The following is a 23,206-nucleotide window of genomic DNA, read 5'->3' as shown; positions in this document are numbered from 1 at the left end:
GAGCTGGGATTAAAACCAAGAGTCACCTACCCAGCAAAACTGAGTATCATGTTTCAGGGGAAAATATGGTCATTCAGTGGAATACAGGACTTTCAAGCATTCTTGCTGAAAAAACCAGAGTTGAATAGAAAATTTGACATTCAGATACAAGAAGCAAGAGTAGCATGAGAAGGTAAACAGGGAAAAGAAATCATAAGAAACTTATCAAAGTTGAACTATTTTTTTTTTGAAGCAATCGGGGTTGAGTGGCTTGTTCGGGGTTGCATGGCCAGTTGTTGTTTCTGGGTGTGGTGCTGAGTGTCTGGGCCCAGATTTGATCCGGGTCGTCCCGGCACTGGAGCCGGTGCTCTTGCTCGCTGAGCCACCTGGCCAAAGTTGAACTATTAACATTCCTACATGGAAAAACAATAATTGTAACCTATGAAACTTTTCTCAGTAGTTGAAGGGATTAGAAATATATATATATATATATATATATATATATATATATATATATATATGTCTTTATATGAGGGTATGCGGGCATATGAATACATATGTGAATGTGTGTATATACGTTTACAGGTATACATAGATAGAGGGCACAGGACCAATTTAACAGGAAGGGATGATACTTAAAAGGTGAAATTAAGAGGTGAGAGGAATATAATGAGAGGAGATGGGGAGAGACAGAGTGGGGCAAACTATCTCATACAGAAGAGGCAAGGGAAAATGGTTACAATGGAGGGGAAGAATAGGAAGGCAAAAGGGAATAGGTCAACCTTATTCCTATTGAATCTGGCTTGAGAAGGGAGGGAAATACACACTAAATAGGGGATCTCACCCTCCAGGAGAATAGGGGGGTAAGGGGATGTGAGGGGGGATGATGGAAGGGAGGGCAGGCTGGGGGGGAGGGAAGTTGGAAGCACCCACTTTTGAAAAGGGACAGGATCAAAGTAGAGAATAGAACAAGTGTGAGGTGGGATAGGAGGGAGGGAAATATAGTCAGTCTTTTACAATACATCTACTATGTTATTGTTTTGCATTAACCACACATGTACAACCTATACTGAACTGCTTGTCCCCCCAGTGGGGGTGGATGGCAGGGGGGGGAAGGGAATGAATCTGGAATTGAAAGTTTAAATCAAATATTCAAATATATATATATATATATGTGTGTGTGTGTGTGTGTGTGTATACTATTATTAATACCATCTTACATATAATTAAGAAAAAAGATATACAGGCACTGAGGCATAGAGATCCACTGGAAAAGTTGAAATGGGTATGGGAGAAAATATGGGAGAGAGCAGATTGGAGGTGGGGATATCCTGTGGGACTGCTGTTTTGGGGGGATGGGTGGGGGAAAAACGGGGAGAAAATTTGTAACTCAAAATCTGGCGGAAACGAATGATGTAAATCAGCAGTTAATAAAGCATTTAATTTAAAAAAAAAGAAAGGAGGTCATAAAGAGTCAGACATTACTGAAACAACTGATCAACAACATCAAAATATTTAATATCCTAAAACTTTACTGCTATTGTTAATTGCTTTTGTTTTTTTTTTTCATTGTGTGTCTTTGGACAAGTTACTTAGCCTCTCTGAACCTCAGTTTCCTTCTTGGTAAGATAGGGATGTTAATAATGGTTACCTACTTATTGTGAGGATGAAAATGAGTGGTTTGCAAAGTACCTTATGATTCTTGAAGCACTATGTGACAGCTTTTATTTAAAAAAAATTTGAATTGGTTATTAAAGGATATTGCAGAATTTTCTTAGCCAAAACTTCTTTGGCTTTACAATATGTCTTTATCCACCTGACAAATTTTAATAGTGCTTCTGACTGAGTAAAGAAAGTAGAAGGTCTAACAATTCTATCTTCTGAATTTCCCTATCTCAAGATTATTACCATCCCATGAGTCACTTGGGTTCCCAAACTCCCAACTATTGACTCCTCACTCTCCTTTATCATATATCTAGTCACTTATCACATCTTCTCACTTCTGACTACCTCCTCAACAATTCTCTCATCTGTTACCTTCTCACTACTCACAAGCCATGACCTTAGGTCAAGCCCTCATTTCTTCTTTTTTTTTTTTTAAGCAATTGGGATTGAGTAACTTGCTCAAGGTTACACAGCCAGTTATTTCTGGGTGTGGTGCTAAGTATCTGAGCCCAGATTCGATCCTAGGTTATCCTGACTCTGGGGCCAGTGCTCTTACTCACTGCGCTACCTGGCCTCCCCAAGCTCTCATTTATTCTATTGCAATAGATCCTTACTTCAAATCTCTCCCTACTCTAATCCTTCCTCCAAAGTGCTGTTCAAATGGGTTTCCTAAAGTACATGTGACTGTCCTACTAGATAAACTCTAATAATTTCCTATTGCTTTTAGGATTTAGTATCAACTCCCCTGCTTGGTTTTTAAAGTCTTTCACGATCTGGCCCTTACCTACTTTTCCAGCATCATTACATATTACTCCCTTTCTTAAACTCTATGTTATAATTATCTTGACATTCTTGCCTTTCAACTGCCTATCCCCCATGCCTGGAATGTACTCTTTGCTCGCTTCTGCTTAATAAATACCCATTAATTATTTCTTGATATAGTCCTAGAAAGAAAAGGTTGACTGGCCATATATTTGGGTTCCATCATTTTACTAAGAAGTGATGAGGGAAACTTGAAATTAAACAGAATATATTGTTTCTCTTGTATAGGACTTGCTAGAAGTTAAACATAGAAGAGTTATTATATGTTGTAGTTTAAAGTTTTTCCAGCTGAGGAGCGAGGGAAAACCTGATAAGGTGGTATTCAGACAATTTTCACAAAAAGTAAAGGAAATTTTAGCAAAGGGATACCTTTAAAAAGATACATATATGTGTATGTGTGTGTGTGTGTGTGTGTGTGTGTATTGTATATACACACATATAGTCCAAGGACAACCTTGAAAACTCTTAGGATGGAATTAATTCTTGTACAGTTATGGGGCAGATGTTAAGTGGAATGTGGTGGTACGTGGAGTCTGAGAAGTTGTGATTATTTATTGAACTCAAGGTATATCAGTCATATAAGATATGCAGATGAGCTGAATTTTAAAAATCTCTCAGATGAGAAAGAGAAAGAAGAAAAGGGAAAGAAAGAGAAGGAAAAAGAAAGGGAAAGAAAAAAGAAAAGAAAGAGAAAGAAATCCTGTGCTGACTCTTGGAGGAAGCAGCATGAGACAGGTTCCATGAAGTCGCCTTAGGAGGACTAGGCCAAATGTTACTTCTAGAAAGAGATGGAGGAATTGAGCTTCAATGTGAGTGGAACCAACTATAAGAACTCAATGAATTTGCTTAAGACAAAAAAAAATAGGATAGATAGATAGAATTTATTGGCATTTACTGCCAGCCAGAAATAATCAGCTCCTACATCAGAAAATTGAGAAGAAATAGCAATGGCAAATTCTAACAGCCCTTTGCTTAGGTTCATTCCCTTTCTTTGACCTATTCATTATCTAATTTTACTGACCTTTATTTTGTGCTTGGACCAACAATTTCTTTTGCTCCCTTTGTATAATGTTGCCCTATTACCACCTCAAGGTAGGGTCAAGGTATCAGTACTCATTACAGATTAGGAATGAATGAGTCTCATGGTGTTGGTTGCTTCCTATTCAAAATCATTAAGATGGGGGTAGCCCATGAATAGAGCACCAACCCTGGAGTCAGGAGGACCTGAGTTCAAATTCAACCTCAGACACTTGACACTTAACTAGCTGTGTGACCTTGAGCAAGTCACTTAACCCCAATTGCCTTACCTTCCCCCCTCCAAAAGAAAAAACAAAACAAAACAAAGCCATTAAGATGCCTGGGATGTAAAGGAACAGCTATAAGAATGATAAAGCTAGGAAGCCTAAGAGAGGAATCTTTGGGGATAGATCAATTCTTTCTGGTTGATGTACTCAAGATGAGATTGCCTCATAACCTTTGGGGTGTATGGAGTATTCAGAGAGGAGCAGTACCTCTTACAGGAGTTTGCCAAACCCTTTTTCAGGGATGTTCATCCATCTCTAGTGTCCACATGTCACCCAACTCTCATCTATGGCTATAAGAAGCTGTAGCGTAGGGGGCAGCTAGGTGGCACAGTGAGTAAAGCACCAGCCCCAGAGTCAGGAGGACCCAAGTTTGATTCCATCCTCAGACAATTAACACACACACACACACACACACAACAACAACAACAACAACAACAACAACAACAACAACAACTAGCCGTGTAATCTTGGGCAAGTTACTTAACCCCAAATGCCCTCCAAAAGGCAAAAAAAAAAAAAAAAAGAAGTGTAGGGTGGGCAGTGGTCACACCCAAGTAAAACTATATTAGGAGATGGGCTAAAAAAACAGATTTAGGGTAACCAGAAGCTTCAAAGTCATGAATTAGTGGCATGTCTATCCCAAGCATGTGAAAACTTCACCAGGCAGAGTGGGTGGATGAGAAAAATTTGTTCCAATAGCCGTGAAGGTGATAGTGTGCTTAGAGTTTAGTAAGACATAAAAAATGATGTCAAGATCATATACTGTGTCCCAGGCCATGGCCAGTTGTCTTAACTTTTGCCACTAGATTTTGATGACTCTAGTAGAGAGATTGAGGCTGACAACTTTGCACAACTCTGCCTCACTTAAATTCAATGAACACACAAGACATTACCCCATCATATGTCATTGATCCTCTTTTTTTAAAAAAATCATTGAGTGAATACATACAAATAAGTCTCCAGGAAAATGGGGAAGGACACATCTATGAAATCAGTGAAGGGTGGTCAAAAACCAGTGGAGGCTTTATTTGGGTCCAGATGGTAGATGGCTTTCCTCTGTCTGTGATGCATGAGTCTGTGATCGAATTCTGAGTGGTGCTGAGAACCCTAAAATACTCTCTAGTTCAAACTGACTCAACCATTGGCTTAGGATCCAACCCAGCAAGAACTGGGCCCAGAGTGACTCTTTTGATATTTTAATAAACTTTGTCTTTTCCTCCTCACCCCCCTCTGACTCTTCATATTCCCCTCTCTCTTCAATGTTCAGTTTAAGCCCTACTCTCTACATAAGATCCTCCCTGACCCCTGCTCTTTCCTATGCCTTACTCCATTTCTTTGTATACATTTTATTTTTAATTATCTATGTACATGTTTTAACCTTGCAGTAAAATGTATGCTTTATGAGGGGAGGGACTGTAATTTTTTTCTTTATCTCTGTGTCCTCCAGTATGTATGTAGCACAATGCCTTGCACACGGTAAGTGGATAATAAAAGCTCATAGGATTGGAATTTATTGCTTTTTCCTTTTGTTTGTTGCTTTTTAACTCCTCTATGGTAACCTTTATAATTCCTCTGTAATTAGCAAGAGTTTAAACCATAAGAAGCCCTAAAGAAAGTATGCATGCTAATTTCAGAGCTAGGATGATAGGAAATAAATTATAAACTTGCATCTCTTTCTTTGGAAGATCTTGCTGCCAGTTACAGTGGAAAATGGGTATCTGAGCAGGTGGGCATCTGTGGGCTTGTAGAATGGAAGGAAGTGAAGTACAGATGAGCCTGAGATGAAAAAAAACAAACCTAAAAATTGTATCAAAAATAAAGCTCCCTGTTATATGAAAATCCATCACCTAAAGTCATCTCCATGACTGAGGATTAGATTTATATGTATCTCAAGGTTGGTAATCTCCAATTTTGGGGTCCTTGAAATGTTCTATGAGAAGTCCTTCAGAAGCACTTTCAGAGCCTTTGGCATCTACATATAGGGGTATCTTAAATCTCTCTGAAAATATCATTTGCTATATTTGTATCCTCAGTGCCTAGCACATAGTAAATGCTTAATAAACACTTGTTGATGAATTAAATTTGCCCAGTATTTGTCCCAAAATATTTATTTAATTACTTTGCTTACTTACATGGAAAAATGAAAAAAAGGGGGAAAAACATTTGAGATCTGCATAATTGGAAAACACTTGTTTTGTATAGACAAAAATCTATTGCAAATGTTTTCTTTGCAAATCCTTAATATTACTAAGATGTTCTTGTTCCTTCCAGAGAAACAATGCATGAGGGTTAATAAGACTATTCTCTAGAATTCATGTGGAAGCAAAACTGCTACAGCTGAGAAATGATTGTGTTTCCTTTTAGTTTTCAGCAAGAGTAATTGAATGTTGAATATCTTACTAAACGCTGGACTGTGACAGTGTGTTAACACTCTGACTATCTCCAAACAGCAGGGCAATTATTTGCTGAGTGGGATTTTCATAAATCCCCTGGCACTACTATGTCCTGGTAATTATGATGAAGTGCACTGGTCAGTGTTGATTCAGCAGTCCCTTCTTTAGAAAATATTTCATTCACAGTTCTCCATTATGCCTTTTACTTTTTTAATTATTAAAGATCTTTTACTTCTATTCTCAGATTTCTTCTTTTTTTCTTTATTCTTTAATGAGTTTCCCTTGAATTTAGATTCAAATATTTTAAAACAAAGTTTCCTTTTAGAAACTTTTAGTTTTAACTTAGCTTCAGAGAGACTTTCCCTAATTAATCCCACAGAGTTCTAACAATTCTATTGCTTCATGTCCCATTGGCACTTCTGTCCATGGTTGGCTCTATGTTCTTTGCCCTGCTTTTTTATCTCCTTTTGGAATTTGGAATTATGTCTTTGTGTGACTGCCACTTGTTTTATTTATACTTCCTCAGCATGCATTGTGTAGGAAGACTTCCAGTCTCAAATCTCATTCCTTTGCCCTCAACTTCTGCTTCCCTAAGGAACTCTTTTTTAATTCCTAGCCCCCATAAGAGTAGATTTGTCTGTTGTCTAATTCCTCCAAATCCCTACTTTTGGGGGCTAAATTCTGATAAACACAAAAGCTAAGTTATTAACCCTGCCCAGGTAACATTTGGTTTGTATGTTTGTTTGTTTGTTTTTTGGGCACTGGTCATGTTAATGGTAGTAATTACAGGAACCTTGGCAGACCAGTAGTAGAAATATTTTCAGACATGGAGGGTCTTTCAAATGTGTTAAATCATACTATATATTTTGTTACCTTCTCTGCCTCAGAAAAGGACAACCTGTGTTTGCCTCCCTTTATCCTTATGTTTTTTCTTCTCTATTTCCCAGTCCTTCTTCTCCTTCTCTTCCTTTGTTCACCTCTCCTACTTTCTTCTCCCTCCTCTACTCATCATTTCCTTTTCTTTTTCACCTTATATTCTCCCTCTCTTTGTTTTTCTCATGAAGTTGGAGTTTAGGAAAACATGAGTTCAAATTTTGCCCAAGACAGTTATAGATTTGTGACCCTGGACAAGTTGCTTAAGTCCTATGAGCCTTAGTTTCCTCATTTATGAAAAGACAATAATAGTGGCCAAAAGAATGTAAATTTTGATTAATGAAAGCTTGTAAGATATTGGGGTTTATGGGGTGGATTTCTTTCTTAAGGACCATGCCTTAAACCCAAATCACTCTGGCTTTCATTGATTGGCTAAATTACTGGTCATTGTTTGGGCCTAGATTGCTCTGAGTGAATGTAAATAGCAATTGTTTCAGTTTTAGCCAGAAACCCTGAGGGTGTTCCACTGCATTCCAGTCATCTCCAGTCATCCTGATCTGTATCTTGTCACTGAACCCACAAGACTGGAGGAGAAAGTGAGGCTGGTGACTTTGCACAGCCCTGCCTCACTTAAATCCAATTCACTTGCCAGTCATGGCATCACCTTTGTGAGGATGTGGTCCTCTTTTAGAAGGAGGGACAAACAACAACAGCTATAGTAGTGTTTTTTTTTTTTTTAACATAGTTAATTACTTCTGAACTAGGAGAAAGTCACCCAGTTCCTGGCAAACTAAAATGATGGAAGAAATCGAATTTTCATTTCAAACCTTCTCTTAATCACTCAGTCTCCTATCTCATGCAACAGTCTTTGTATTTTGAAATATAATTCCCACATAGTATATCCTAGAATCAAGATGATATCATGAAATGATGAGACACCATTGACCATGCTTGGAAATCACAGGAGTGTAATTTACAGTTTGATATTGTGTGAATGTCATAGAATTTTTTTTTTAAGTGAACTTCAGTTATGGAGAGGAAAGAAAAGTAACACTGTGGCTATCTCCATTAGCAACACAAAATGTATAAGTAGGAAAAAAGCATAAAATGATAAATAGAGCAACACAAAATGTCTTGAATGATATCAAGTTACTTAATTTCTTTCCATATCAATCACGTTTTCTTTTATGTACTGCATTTAATTATAGGAGAAAAAACAAAGCATAGCTTAACTAAAGTATAAAATGATGCAAAATATTAATATAATCTTAGGGATGATTGGGCAACAAATGATATATTTGGCAATTACTCAATTTTGCATAATCAATATTCCAGGACATGCATGAGTTCCCTTGGTGGAGGTTTTGATGAGGGATGATAAAGAACAAAAATATATATATGCCCATATATACACATGTGTGTATACACACATATATACATATATGTATATAGTAAAATTAATTTCCTTTTTTCTCCTCCTTTGGATGAGTTAGAATCATAGCCTTTTAAAAAATCAGTACTTTCACACCTCATTTGCCATATTCACCAGTGAGCCACCAGTCAGCAATAGGGCCTGTTGCAAGAAGGTCAGTAAGAAGCTATTAGCAGGGCCCTCTCCTGAGATTTCTTTGGTCTTATTGAGTTGGAAGTTAGCATGACAGTACTGCAAATAACTCAGTTGTAGGTTTTTTTTTTAACAGTTAGCACAGATTTCCCCATAGTGTTGGTCACTCTAGAAAATTATTGCTAAAAATGAAGTCCCCAGAAAGCTAGCATGGCAGTAGCCCTTCCAAGTTGTGAAAAATGTGAAAACGGAAAAATCTGTCATAGTTCCAAAGCGTTAACTATGACTTGTGTGATCCACAGTAATATTTAAAAATAACAAGAGACCACTATTTATAAAATATGGAACATATTCTGAAATGTGGCAACTGAGGCATTATTACTTTGAAATTATTTTCCACTTTATAATTTCTATAAACGTTATAGTAAAATGAATAAAGTGTCTATGATTACAAAAAGAAAACAATGGGAACTATACCTAAAGGGTTTGATGACTGGAAAGTTTTCTTTGTCCTAAGTTAGTAATTGGTGAAATTAATTATTACAAAAGCTCTGGAAAATTTTGATACATTTAAAATTAAATAAAAAACACATATTCTTGATTTTGGTTTCACACACAAAAAAGCCTCTAATAGAGATTAGAAGTGGAGATCACGTGAATTCTCCATATAGACTAAAAGACCTTGAGAAGAAGGCATGGAATTTACAGGTCTGTTTGCATTTACTGCATAGCAGTCATTTATGTGTACATATAAATATGAAAATAGATTAAGGTATCTAATTATAATATTGTACATAACATCTTTTAATTTGTATAATTTTTTTAGAAATAAATTTTGTTGAAGAATTTTGTATTTACATCATGGATATTTCTGTATTCCCACCCTCCTCAACTCTTTCTGTTTTCTGAGAAGCTTTCCATTGTACTAAGGAAAAAAAAGATTAGCGAGAAACAATTGACACATCAACTGTATGTGACAGTATGAGCAACATTCTGCACCCATAGTTCTCTGTTTCTCCAGTGAATGAAGGAAAGCACATTTCCTCATCTCTTCTCCAAATCTAAGATTGTTCATCAGAATTACTAATGAGAAAATCACTAATTGTGACTAATAAATCACTAATTACTACTCATTATCAAAACATGTAGACTTCTTTTTTAAAGATAAGTGAGGCTATCATTAATGAAGATGGATTTGTCCTTTAGTTTTACTATTAGTTTTGAGTTAGATTATTCTTAATGACATTTTTTAAAAAATTAAAAATACTTTAAAGTAAATGCTTGTGAAGAAGTTTTAAAATATAAATTGATTAGATCCTGTTCTTTAATAATAGTCTTCTAGACAGTGTGCTTTTACAAAATTAAATTTAAAAACTCAAAAAAAGCCCAGCTTAAGAAATTTTAAAGATGTAAATTTCATTACTTATTTAGGACACTTAATCCATTGATATGAAAAAAAAACAAGTAGAAGTTGGAGGTGATTGGATTTTCCTAATGTCCTATATGTCCCTAGGAGGTCACAAAGTGTGTGCAAACCAGTTGTAATTGTTACAAAAAGAGATTTTTTAAAAGGCTATTTAATGAAGTGCTCTGAGAAGAATCATTATTTCAAAACAAATCTTAAATATTTTACAGAAAATATTTATGTTCCTTTTTGGAAGTAGAAACCTAATTTAGAATTCAGCTTAAACTGTTGAACTGTTGAACAAATGGAAATCTCTGAAGGTTTTTGTTTCTCTAAGTTTCCATGAAAGGTTAACCCCATGACAGTTTTGAAGCCTCCAATTTAAGGGTTTTAACAGGACTTTAAAAAACAAGTGTACATTTTAATTAGGGAATCTTTAGCACTTTGGGTCCCCTGAGTTTAACATGGCAAAAAACAACTAAGTGTTCATCGGCACACTGGTGGCATCAAACAGAAATTCTACAAGTATTTTTCGAAACATGATAAATAGAAAACTTTTAATATTGGTCTAGATTGTAATACAGAGAATAAAAGACTGCAGCAATTTAGAAGGCCACAAAGGGCCTCAAAGCTGCAGCTTCCCCACTCTTGTCTTAGGTATTAGTCCTTTAATCTAGCTCATCCATTTTAAAGAGTGGAAACTATAAGTGGCTTTGCTAAGGTCACTCAGGTACTAAAAGGTGTAGCTAGGAACTTCTATTACATATGTGCCTCTATTGAATTTTATAGTCCAGGCATCTGTTAAGATTAGTTAAGACCTATCTTAAGAAATTGAACATAAGCACTTACACTCATGCCATTTTATGACAAATATACATCAATAAAATTACCATTAAATATGCTATATTGTATATATACTCAAAACAAGCATTTTTAAAACATATGTAATGTTCCACTCTACTAAACATTGGGATAAAAACAAACAAAAATTCTCCCTGTCTTCAAAATATTCATAGTCTGATGGAGGTGAAAGGGGGGGGGGGAGTACATAGAAGATATGTACAGTATAAATAGAAGAAAAGCTTAGAGGAAAAACATTGAAACTTGGTGGGCTAATGGTGGTGGTCATGATTAGGAAAAGACTACAGCAGGAGTTGGGTTGAACCAAGTCTTGAAGGAAGTAAGGAAAGCCAATGGGCAGGGGTGAAAAGGAGACACTTCAGGCATGAGGGAGAGACTTTTCTTCACTTCAGGCATGAGGGAGAGAGGTATGGAGTCTGGAGATGTAGTGCTGTGTGCCAGGGAGAGCAAAAAGGGCAGTGTCACTAGATGGCAGTGGAGGAGAGTAAAGTATAAGAAACCTGGAAATGTAGAAAGGGGCCAAGTTGTGAAGGATTTTTAAATTTTTTTTAACAAAATTTTAATGATATTCTGTTTCTTATATTACCATAGTATCTGATGTATTTCTTTCCCTGAAACTCCCTGAGAGCCATCCCGTATGACAAATAGAATCATTTTAGAGGGAGAGAAAAAAATCCGGTCAGTATACTAAAGAAGTTCAAAAACATGTGTACCATATAAAATCTGTGGACCTCCTACCTCCATGAGGAGGTAGGTTGGGGATGTCTTTGCCATATTCCTTCAATTCAAGTCCCACTTGATCTTTATAATTTTGTTGCATTTACTTTGGACATTTTTTTTTGGTATGTCATTTTTCTTTCCAACTGCAATTTTGCATTTACTGTGTAATATTGTTTTCTTGGCTCTACTTAATTCTGTATCAGTTCATAGATATCTTTCCATGCTTCTCTGCATTCATTACATATATCATTTTTTAAAAGTACTTTCAGTTCCAAATCTTACCACATCCCTGTAGTATCTCCTTCACCTATTGAGAAGGCAAGAGATATGATTCCCATTATACATATGAAGTCATATACAAGATATTTCCACATTAGCCATGTTGTGGGTTAGAAAAAGCAAGGAAAAAAAAGTGTAAAAATACTTCTTTCTGCACTTATAGTGCATCAGTTTTCACTCTGTAGGTGAATAGCTTTTTTTGTGAGTTCTTTGGAATTGTCTTGATCTTTTTCTTGATCAGAGTAGTTGTCTTTCACAACTGATTATCATTACAATATTTGTTACTGTATATAGTATTCTTCAACTTTTACTCATTTTGCTTTGCATCAGATCATATAAGTCCTCCCAGGATTTTTCTGAAAGCAATCCCCTTCATCAAGTCTTAAAGCATAACAGTATTCCATCACAATCATATACCACAATTTGTTTAGCATTCTGAATTGATGGACATCACCAGTTTCTAGTCCTTGCCACCAGAAAAAGAGCTACTATACTATAAATATTAATACTATAATAAATAAAATACTATAAATATTTTTGTACGTGTGGGTCCTTTTCCTTTTTCTTTTAACTCTTTGAGATACAGACCTATTAATGGAGCTGCTGGGTTCAATGGTATGCATAGTTTTATAATCTTCTGGGTATAGTTCCAAATTTTAATCTACAATGGACGGATCAGTTCACAATTCTACCAATAGTGCATTGGTGTCCCAATTTTCCCACATGCTCTGCAGCATTTGTCATTTTCCTTTTCTTTCATCTTCTCCAATCTGATGGGTGTGAGGTGGTACATCAGAGTTGTTTTAATTTGCATTTTGATAATTATTAGGGAGTAAAAGCATTATTAATGACTTTTGATAGCTTTGATATCTTCCAAAAAGTGTCAGTTTATATCCTTTGATCATTTATCAATTGGGGAATGATTCTTATTTTATTTTCTTTTTATCACAATTTTAGTAGATTCCCTATATATTTGATAAATGATGCCTTTAGCAAAGAAACTTGCTGTGCAATTTCCCCCCAAGTTTTCAGTTTTCTTTCTTTTGGCTGAACTGACTTCATTTGTGCAAAATCTTTTTAATTGAATATAACTAAAAGTATCAATTTTCTTTCTTGTGATCCTTTATATCTCTTAACTGGTCATGAATTCTTCCCTTATTCGTAAATCTGACAGATAATTTTTCCTCAAGCTTCTCTAGTTTGCTTATTATATCACCCTTTATGTACCCCTTTCCAACTTATTTTGGCCTCCTGTGTGAGATGTTGGTATATGCTGAATTTTTTTCTTTTTTGCCAAGACTGCTTTCTAGTTTTCCCAGCAGTTGGTGGTATTTTGTTTTGTTTTGTTTTTTTGTCAAATAGTGAATTCTTGCCCTAATAGCTTAGGTCTTTTGGTATATTAAACACTAGGTTACTGTGGTATAGCAGCAAGCACCCCAGCATCCTCAGGGTGGCTGCCAACACAAATTCTTAGATCTCCTTTGCTGAAGGAAAGCAACTCAAAATGGGTTAACGAGCTTACTTTAATCAATCAAACATATATCATTTACCTACCGTGTTTCCCCGATAATAAGACCTATCCCAAAAATAAGCCCTCCCCTTACTGTGTAAGATTCCTCTAAAATAAGCCCTCCCCAGAAAATAAGCCCTATTGAGATTGCTACTGTAGTGAAGGTGATCCCCTGCGCTACACGCTACATTACGGTACCCTCTGTATGCACCGTCCCCCCCCCCCATGTGAAACACACGCCGCGCTCCGAGCTGCATCCAATCAGAGCTGCAGCAGTGAGCACATCATCCTGTTCTTCCCCAGTGATTTGCTTATTGACTAAAGGTACATTTTTTGTTCACATTTACCTGTTTATTAAAATTGCTGTCAATGTTCATTAAAATAAGCCCTCCCCTGAAAATAAGCCCTCTGGTGTTTTTCTGTCAAAAAAAATTTAATAAGACAATGTCTTATTATCAGGGAAACATGGTAGTTCAGGGGAAAAAGGCCAGCACCCCGAACTTCAGAATATACAGACACAAGTTAAAAGACAGAGAAACAGATCAAGCAGACAGACCTCCAAACTGTCTGACCATTACATACATCCATACCTAATCACAGTTACCAGAGAGGGAAGCATCAACATCTGGGTTTTTCAAAGCCGGGGAGCTCTTAATGGCTGCCCAGGGATTCATCTGGTCAAATCACACAACACTTTTCAAAGTGATCCCCAAAGCAAAGCCTCCCATCAGGGTTTATATAGCCTTCTCCTGGGTCAGAGAATGTAACAACCCTCTTGGACCCACTGCCCAATCACAAAGTATCTCCTGAGAAATAAGCCTCCCACCACAGGCTCCAGGTGCACTTAAGCCTAGGGGCAGAGAAGATCTTAAAAATTTACATTCCCATTACATGTTGACATTTACTTTTGCATGTTATATGCCTAATCTATTCCACTGACCAACCACTCATACACATTATTACTTAGAGCACAATGTTATTACATTACGTCTGGGTACCACAATTTGTTTAGACATTCCGCAATTGATGGATATCTATTTTGTTTTGAATTCTTAGTTATCACAAAAAATGCTGCTATAAATATTTTGGTATATATGGGGACATTTTTCTTATCAATGACTTCCTTGGAATATAAACCTAGTAACTGAGTCTATGGTTCAAAGGGCATGGGCATTTTAGTAACTTTATTTGTATAATTCTAAATTGCTTTTCAAAATGGTTGAATCATTTCACAGCTCCACCAACAATATACCAGTTTGTATATCTTCCCACAATCCCTCCAACATTGTTACCTTTTTTATCATTTTTGCCAATTTGCCGGGTGTTATATAAACCTCATGGTTTCTTTGATTTGCATTTCTCTTATTATTTGTGATTTGGAGCATTTTTATGTGCTTTTGAATACTTTGCAGTTCTTTTAAGAACTATTTGTTCATATCCTTTGACCATTTATCTATAAGGATAAGGATAACTATCTATAAGGATAGTTATTCACACACATATAAATGACATAAAAATGATAATACCACTAAAATTAATTTATATTTTTAATGCTATACCAACCAAATTATTAATGTGCTATGTTCTAGAGCTTGAGAAAATTATAGCACAATTCATTTGGAAAAAATAAAGACCTAGGAAACGAGAAAAAGAATTAAGGATGAAGGAAGGGGGAATAGCCTTTCCAAAGTTCAATCTATTATAAAGCAGCAGTCATCAAAACTATCTGCTATTGGTTAAAGAACAGAAATAGGTCAATGGAATTCAGTAACAATCTTTGATGAAGTGTAAAGTTTAAATTACCCAGGGTAAAACTTTCTATATGATATAAATTTCTGGGAAAACTGGAAAGCAATTTGGCAGAAAAAATAGGCTTAACACCTTACACCATACTCCATAATGCATTCTAAATGGACACATGACCTTAATATTAAAAATCATACTATTAAAATTGAAGAGAAACAAATTACATACCTCTCACAGTTAGGAGCAAAAGATGTATTCTTAATCAAACAAGAGATAAAAGCAATTATAAAAGATAAAATACATAACTTTGATTACTTGAAATTGAAAAGATTCTGCACAGATAACATTAATGCATCTAGGATATGAAAGGAAGTAGTCTGAATCAAATTTCTCTGATCAGGGTCTGATAGCCATGATATACAAATACACATGTACATATACACACACCACATATATACACACATAAAGCAGATTTTTTAATGACTGCTGATTTATGATACAATTATTATATAGTTACAGGTTTAGAAGTGCTATTCCCCCTTCATCCTTAATTCTTTTCATTATTTCCCTTTATATTCTAGATCTTTTGCTTATTCAAATGAAATTCAATATTATTTTATCAAACTGTAAATTATCACCTTGACAATATGATTGATATAGCATTAAAAGTGTATGTTAATTTTGATAGCATTGTCATTTTTATTATATTTAGCTTTGCATCTCTTCAAGCATTAAATATTCCTCTAGCTTTTTAGGTTGTTGTTTATTTCTATAAGGAGCACTTTGCAATTGAATTTATACAAGTCTTTTGTGTGCTTTAGGAGGTTGATCCTCTATTATATTACAAATTTTGTAGTTATTGGAAATGGGATTTCCTTTTTCATTGTTGTTTCATGTGTTTTGTTATTATTATGTAGATATGATGTTGCATTTTGAGGATTTATTTTGTGACCTGAAACTTTGTTGAAACTAGTAATTGTTTTAATGAATATCTCTGTTGATTTTCTAGGTCTTTCAAAGTAAGCCTTCATATTATCAGTAAAAAAGATAGTTTTATCTCCTCATTACCTATCATTGTTCCTTTTAATTCCTTTATCTTGTTGCTATTGCTAGCATCTCCAGATCTGCTTTCTACTGCTGCCTTGTAGGACTTACCCCATGGATTCTCCTATTCCATTATGCCTCACACACAGAACAATGACAATTATTGTAGGTGTCAGAAAGTAGTACCCTGCCCATGGTAGGGCCCCTCCCCACAACGTCATTGGCCTATATCCTCTCTTATTGACCTTTTTGTTTTTTCTACTTTTGCCTAGAAATCTCCTTGTGTCCATGATCTTCCATTCCTCCAGGTACCTGTTACCCCCAGGGGTTCCAACTTCCCTATACCCGGGTGTAATGTAATGCCAAAAGAAAGGCAACTTCCCAAGGTTCAGAATACCAGCATAGGTGCTCTCCATTTTATTCAGTAACAAACCCAGAACAGAGAAGATCAAAACATGACATCATTCAAAATACAGCATTTACTAAGTGTGATTAAATAATCTCCAAGTACTACCCCACCCCAGGACCTTCCAATCATTCAATCAATTACAAAGTCTCTGTTCTAAATACTTCTCCACCCCTAGGCTATACCTTAATTAAGTCCACCACAAAGCCCCTCTTCTCAAATGGAGATTAGTTTCCAAACATAAGTAAAGTACCTTCATTTGTCAATCACAGAGCACAATAAGGTCAAAAGTTCCCCACCCCTGGATCACAATTGAATCTACCCCAGAGTTACATCAAGTTTAAACACAGCACTTAATACCCAAATGGAGGTCTTTTCTTCATCTTGACAGGAGGCAAGTTCTCAGCAATCTTAGTTCCTGGGGAGACAAGGCTTAGCAAGGCCATAAGATACATTGCCAGTCCCTTCATGAATTTATCCTCTGTCTGTAAAACAGTCCTAGAACCCCTGAACACATTAGCAAAGCCCTCTCCCAGGATTTCTGTAAACATACAACAAGAAAATCCTTCTTCAGGGCTTCTGAACCAACAGAAAGGCTCCCAGACCCCTGCAACAACAGCACTGTCCTTCACCAGTGGACAGTATTCACTCTGTCTGCAGGACAGTCTCAGGGCTTCTTAGTGAACAGCCAGGTTCCAGGACTTCTTCAACAAAAGGACTGTCTTTCACCAGTGGACAAATCTGGCAAAATAACATCAAAACAGACAGACAAAGTACCAGCAAAACAGCCATGTCTCCTCAGTCCTTGGCAGCTCAGGGGGCAGGTCTCAAAAGTCCAGGGCAATTCAAAGCGGCCACCAGCAATTCTCTTAGTCTCTCTCTCTCCACGAGGTGCTGCTTCCAAAAAGATCTTCCGCCTCTCTCTTATCTCTCCAAATCTACGTCACCAGCTCCTCCCAGTTCAGGACTTCTTTTCACATCAAAAAGTCCATCCCACAGGTGGGATTAACAAGCTCTGGGTTTTAACACAATCAATTTGAAAACCAAGCCAATACAGGGGAATCTTTAATTGCCATTACTATCACACCGGGACAATTAGATTTTTCAGACCTGAGCATTAGGAAAATTACTTTGGCAATTGAATAGAGGATAGAGTGGAATGGGGATAACCATGAAATAAGTAGACAAACTTGTAGGTTATTACAACAGATCAGGTATGAGGTAAGGAGCATAGTGCTGAGCATATCTTAATTAATGAATATTGTTGACTGATTGCCTATTGCATATTATTAGGCCTGTTATATATATTTTTTTAAGTCGAATGTTGTACTTAACTCTAATTCTCTGCAATCTGACTTCCAACCTCATCTATAAACTTAAATTGCTCTCTCCAGGGTGGTCACTGTGTTAGTGAAGAGGGGATTCCAAGAGATATTCTGTCACATTCATGTAGTTCCTCCTGCTGTAGAGGCTGAGGCTAGTAGATTGCATGACTTTGGAAATTCTGAGCTGCAGTAGACTAGGCTGATTGGACATTTGCAATAAATTTGTCATCAGTAGAGTGAGCCCCCAGGATTAGGGAAAGGTCCTAAATGGAGCAGTTCAAAATTCCTAGACTTGTAAGTACTAGAACTGGCCAATGAGTAGCTACTGCATTTTGACATAAGGAGATTTGGTCCTTAAAAAAAAAAAAAAAGCAAAATAAAAAAAAAACATAGTGAAGGTAGAAATGGCAGTGCTTGGCAGCAGATTGCATATATCAGGTTAGTGACAGTAAAAAGCTGATGATGCTACTGAGATTTAATTACTGGGTAGATGGTGGAGCTCTCAACAGTAATAAGTTGGGAAGAGAAGAATGTGTTGGGCAAGGAAGATAATGTATTCTATTTTGTACATCTGTTGAGTTTGAGATGTCTATGGGAATCCAGTTTGAGATGGTCTGGTTATGATGGGTACTTGGGGTCTAAGTCAATTTGTGAAACCAACTTGTGAAACCAGTCTGTGAAATTGTAACTGCAATTTGTATTGTAAAATTGTTATCTGTAAAATTCCTTTCTCTACCTTGGACTCTGCCCCTTCCCCCTATCCTCACTAGGTCTAGGCAACACCTTGTTACTCCTTTGTTCTTAATCCCTCATGTCTCCTCCGGTCTGGCCCAAATCTTATCTAAACTATCTATGCACTGAGTTCCCTTCTGTCTGGGCAGCCCTACCCTTTAAAGGTAAAAGCATGTACCCCTCTCACTCGTAGGTCCCCTAAGGACTCTTGCCCACTGTAAAGGCGTAAAAATAAACTTTCTCAACTCTAACTACAAGCAAGGCTGAGCTGAATTCTTTCCAGATGCCCTTGCAGGTTTCCTGATCTTGGATAAGATCAGGGTTCCTGCTGAACCTATTGGGATTCCGTCACTCATCAGTTAGATCTGAGAATCATTTTCATAGAGAAGATAATTGAACCCACTGGAAATGATGAGATCACCATACAGGAGAATACACAGAGATAAGAAAAGAAGGCCAGTGCAGAAGTTTGGGGTAGAGGTATCCTGGAGCTAGTTCAAACTGGCTTCCAGAGCATATTGTTAAATTTTCAGTATGAACATTTATATATCAGAAATCTGCTAACACCAAAAAACATGACTTGATTTGTTATTCTTTGATTGTTTGACTTAAGAAATAATGTAGATTTGACATAAAAAACATGTCATGGTATGCACTTATTTTTTCCCGAGAGTTGGGTGTTAAACATTTATCAGCACACCTCTGCTTGAATTATTCTTATTTTCTTTTTTAGTTTTTCCTCCATCTCTGTCATTTGATTTTTAAAGTCTTTTTTTATGATCTTCTATGAATTCTTTTTGGGCAGGTGACTATTTGATGTTATTCTTTGGGGGTTTCTTTACTTCAGTATCCTCCTCTGAAAATGAACCCTGGTCATCTCTATTCCCCTAATAGTTTTCTATGGTTGGATTCTTTCTCTTTTACCTGTGCAATTTTTTGGGGGGTGGGGGTCGGTTAATAGCTTAATTGTTTGTAATCATCTCTAGCCATGGGGTGTGGGAAATGGTGTCTCTTTTGCCCCAGATCTTCAGTTCTCCTCTCTAGCCTGAAACCAAAACCAAACCTCCAGGCTCCTGTATGTGCCCACAGCCAGGGGCATTCTGCACTCACCGAGTGGGTGTTTGCTGGTTCCTTTTTACCACCCCCCCAAGCTCTTTGCAGCACAGCTGGTTCTGGCTTTTCTTGATCTTCCCAGGCTCAGAAGTCCCACTCCCCTCACTATTCCCCGGGGTAAAAGTTCTGATGGCTGGGCTGAGGCAGCTTCTCACACCAACTAACCCCAGGGCTTGCCACTTCATTAAGAGGCTTGTTGCTTGCCTTTAAAAGGGAACCTAGACTGGAGGTGATTACTCTTCACAGACCAAATCTTGTCCTGGGATTTTTCTTCCGATATTCTCACATTGTCCCAGAAGGGGACCCCATTATGCCCCTGTTCTCATTTATCTTCACCCACACTGTGTTCACCCTAAGGTGTTCTTTTAACTCTTTTGTGGGGGCAGATCTTGAGAGCTTGGAATTTTCTGACCTACTCTGCCATTTTCCCAGAATCCTCTCCAATCCACACTCCTGCTTGGAGGACACCAGGAGAAAGCAGTATGAAATTCTAAAGAAAAGAGAATATCCAAGAGAAGTTGATCAATGATGTCAAAAGATCAAAAAGAATGAGGACTAAGAAAAGGCCATGGATTTGGCAATTAAGAAATCATTGGCAACTTTGGAGAAAGCAATTTCAGTTTATTGATGAGGTTGGAAACCAGACTGCAGAGGGTTGGAGTTAATTACTATTTTCATTTTTTTTTTAAATAGCAGGCATAATATATGCAATGAACACTTAATTAACAAGCATTCCTTGACTATTATGTGCTCAGCACTATGCTCATCCCTATAGGTTGTACATAATAATAGTACCTTATGATTTGTTTATTATGACTTGATGGCTTCAATATGTCATTGGGACTGACTAATGATCAGTTTAGAGGCTTTTCCAGTCCATTGTTTTGCAAATATCAACACAATCAACAAATATGCATTTATTTAGTAGCTATAGCACCATGGTCTAGAACAGAGATAGAAGCACAAAATACGAAACACTCTACTCTCATGAAGTTTATATTGTCAGGGGAGGAAGATGTTAAAAGTACGAGAATTCCAGACAGGCTTGTGCTAGAGACATGTCCTATTGGTGTGTGAATGCCTATTGTTCAATTTTCTGTGTTAGCATCTACACCTCAGAAATTGTCAAACACTATAAATAAGACCTTGACTTATTGTTTTGATTGTTTAGATTTTTAAAAAGTAATGGGAAAAAGGTCAATAATGTGAGTTAAGCTTAAAAGTATGTCTTGTGTACATTTTTTTCATTCAGAAAGTCAGATGTTAAAAAGTTACCAGCATATCACTGATTCTAGACTGTAGCAATTTATATAACAAAGGTCATAAGTGGCAGATAAACACTATAGGATAAAATAGTTTTAAAACATAGCTCTAGGGGTGGCTAGGTGGCTCAGTGAATAGAGCACCAGCCCTGGAGTTAGGAGTACCTGAGTTCAAATCCGACCTCAGACACTTGACATAAAAAACTAGCTGTGTGACTTTGGGCAAGTCACTTAACCCCAATTGCCCTCCCCCCCCCAAAAAAAAAATGCAAAAAAAAAAAATAAAACATAGCTCTATATTTTTACATGGCTCTTATAGTTATCCTTTGATCAAATATTTAACAATATTAAATCATATTCTCCATCTTAGATTCCAGGTATATACAACTCACCATTTAGAGATCCAGATCCAATGGAGTTTGAGTTACGGAAAGTGAGGGCATATCATATGACATCTCCAGTCCCTCAAATTCAGCAGACGAATTATGAAGACCTTTCCTCCTGGCTCGCTTGCACGAGTAAGCGAGCTTTTCCACGATCAGAAATTTTACCACCCATTAACCGGAAGCAATGCCAGGTACTTTATAAGTCTTTCATAACAATTCTGTTCATTTGCATTGTCACAAATATTCATTGTCTCTGCAACATGCTAGGATGATTGGCTAGTTTTAAATAATCTAATTTTAATTTTAAACCAAATATGTCAAATCCTTTCATAAGTAACTTTTACAAAGGACTTTCCAAGTTATTTTGTTGTAGTGGAATTTTGTTTTATCAAAAATTGCATAAATGTACTATGTCAGGTTCTAGCAATTTATTAGAATGGTATTTTTTCCTATTTTGATTTATTTTCAAAAACCTTATGTTTTCTGTCAAATTACACTGAATTTCACTTTTCATTTTGTAAACCGTTCTTCATGTACATATTGTTTAGTTTGGATCTGAGTAAAGGAAAAAGTGAAAATTTTATAATATCAGGATTGGTCCAAAACAAGGCATAATCCACAACCAAAATATGAAAAGGTCATCAGATTATTTCATTTGTTGTTTATAGTGCGATTCCCAGTTTTTTATTATTGAACTTTTGATTCCTTGTTCATTCTTTCAGCTCTGCTATTATCTGGTAAGTTTGTAAGAAAGGAAATTTGCAAAATAGTGGTAGTTTTGTAACTAGAACTTCTTCCAACACTGACTTAGCTAAGACAATAAATATTTTGAAAATCCAAAATACTTAATTACTTATTCCTAACCAAGTAAAGTATGAGAACAGAGTTATGCCTCTGGCTCAGCCTGATATTCTAAAAGGTCATAATGGAGAAGAGAAAAGATTTGAAAAAGAAACTAAAAGAACCTGGAGAGATTTCAAATATCTAATTTCTTCTTTGCTAGATCTTCACAATATAACTTCATTATTTTCTTAAAGAAATTGTGAAGATATAGGAAATACTTATATGTTAGTGTCACTATGAAAAATAATTCTAAAGGCACATATGAATTGCTTTAGTATTCTTTGCTATTTGGAATTATCCCTGCCACTATTCCTTTCCATTGATATAGGTGATGGAAAGTTGACTACATGTGTTTGTATTTCATTATCAATTTATCACAATTGAATTCATATTTCAAGGAAAATAAATAACTGGGTTCATCCAATTGCAACTTATGTATCAAGAACAGTATTTTAAAATGAATATTTAACAACCCACATGCCATGCCATACTCATTGGTATGGTAGTTAATGTTACACATCCTTTAGAGGAATTGTTCGACTATGTACCTAATGTCTTCAATAGTGTGATTGGGTGAAATTCACATACTTACTCAGTTGTTTTTGCTTTTTTTTCATTATACAGTAATAAAAAGAATTTATGAAATATTTGGAACATTAAACAATTCATAAATCTTCTGCAATACTTAGCAATGTCTAGGCTATAGACTAAGTACAATATAACCATCTTATTTGTCTGATGTCCTATCCAAGCATGGTATAACTTGGACATCATTACAACATATTACTGTACAAAAGCACATTTAGAATATCTTATTGGGGCGGCCAGGTGGCTCAGCAAGTAAGAGCACTGGCTCCAGTGTCGGGATGACCTGGAGATCGAATCCCAGGCTCAGATACTCAGCACCACACCCAGAAATAACTGGCCGTGTAACCTTGAGCAAGTTACTTAACCCCGATTGCTTAAAAAAAAAA

At 36.4% G+C, this 23,206-nt stretch overlaps 1 protein-coding gene and 1 long non-coding RNA gene across 3 annotated transcripts in view; one reads left to right on the top strand and one right to left on the bottom strand.

Annotated features, from left to right (window-relative positions):
* Positions 1-23,206, bottom strand: part of LOC138144645 (uncharacterized) — a 157,472-nt gene that overhangs the window by 9,777 nt on the left and 124,489 nt on the right. The window lies entirely within an intron of this gene.
* Positions 1-23,206, top strand: part of SPATA17 (spermatogenesis associated 17) — a 282,415-nt gene that overhangs the window by 173,248 nt on the left and 85,961 nt on the right. For both annotated transcript variants that reach the window (XM_069066027.1, XM_069066028.1), the window contains one exon: positions 21,374-21,580. In XM_069066027.1, the coding sequence (XP_068922128.1) occupies positions 21,374-21,580 (207 nt within the window). The remainder of the gene's footprint in view (positions 1-21,373; positions 21,581-23,206) is intronic.

This window comes from Petaurus breviceps, unplaced genomic scaffold, assembly GCF_028583685.1.
Source record: "Petaurus breviceps papuanus isolate PSGF00001 unplaced genomic scaffold, PetGlider_PUasm1.0 90702, whole genome shotgun sequence".
In the NCBI taxonomy this organism is placed as follows: domain Eukaryota; kingdom Metazoa; phylum Chordata; class Mammalia; order Diprotodontia; family Petauridae; genus Petaurus; species Petaurus breviceps.
Note: the sequence above shows the minus strand (reverse complement) of the source record. Positions and strands in the feature narration are given on the sequence as shown.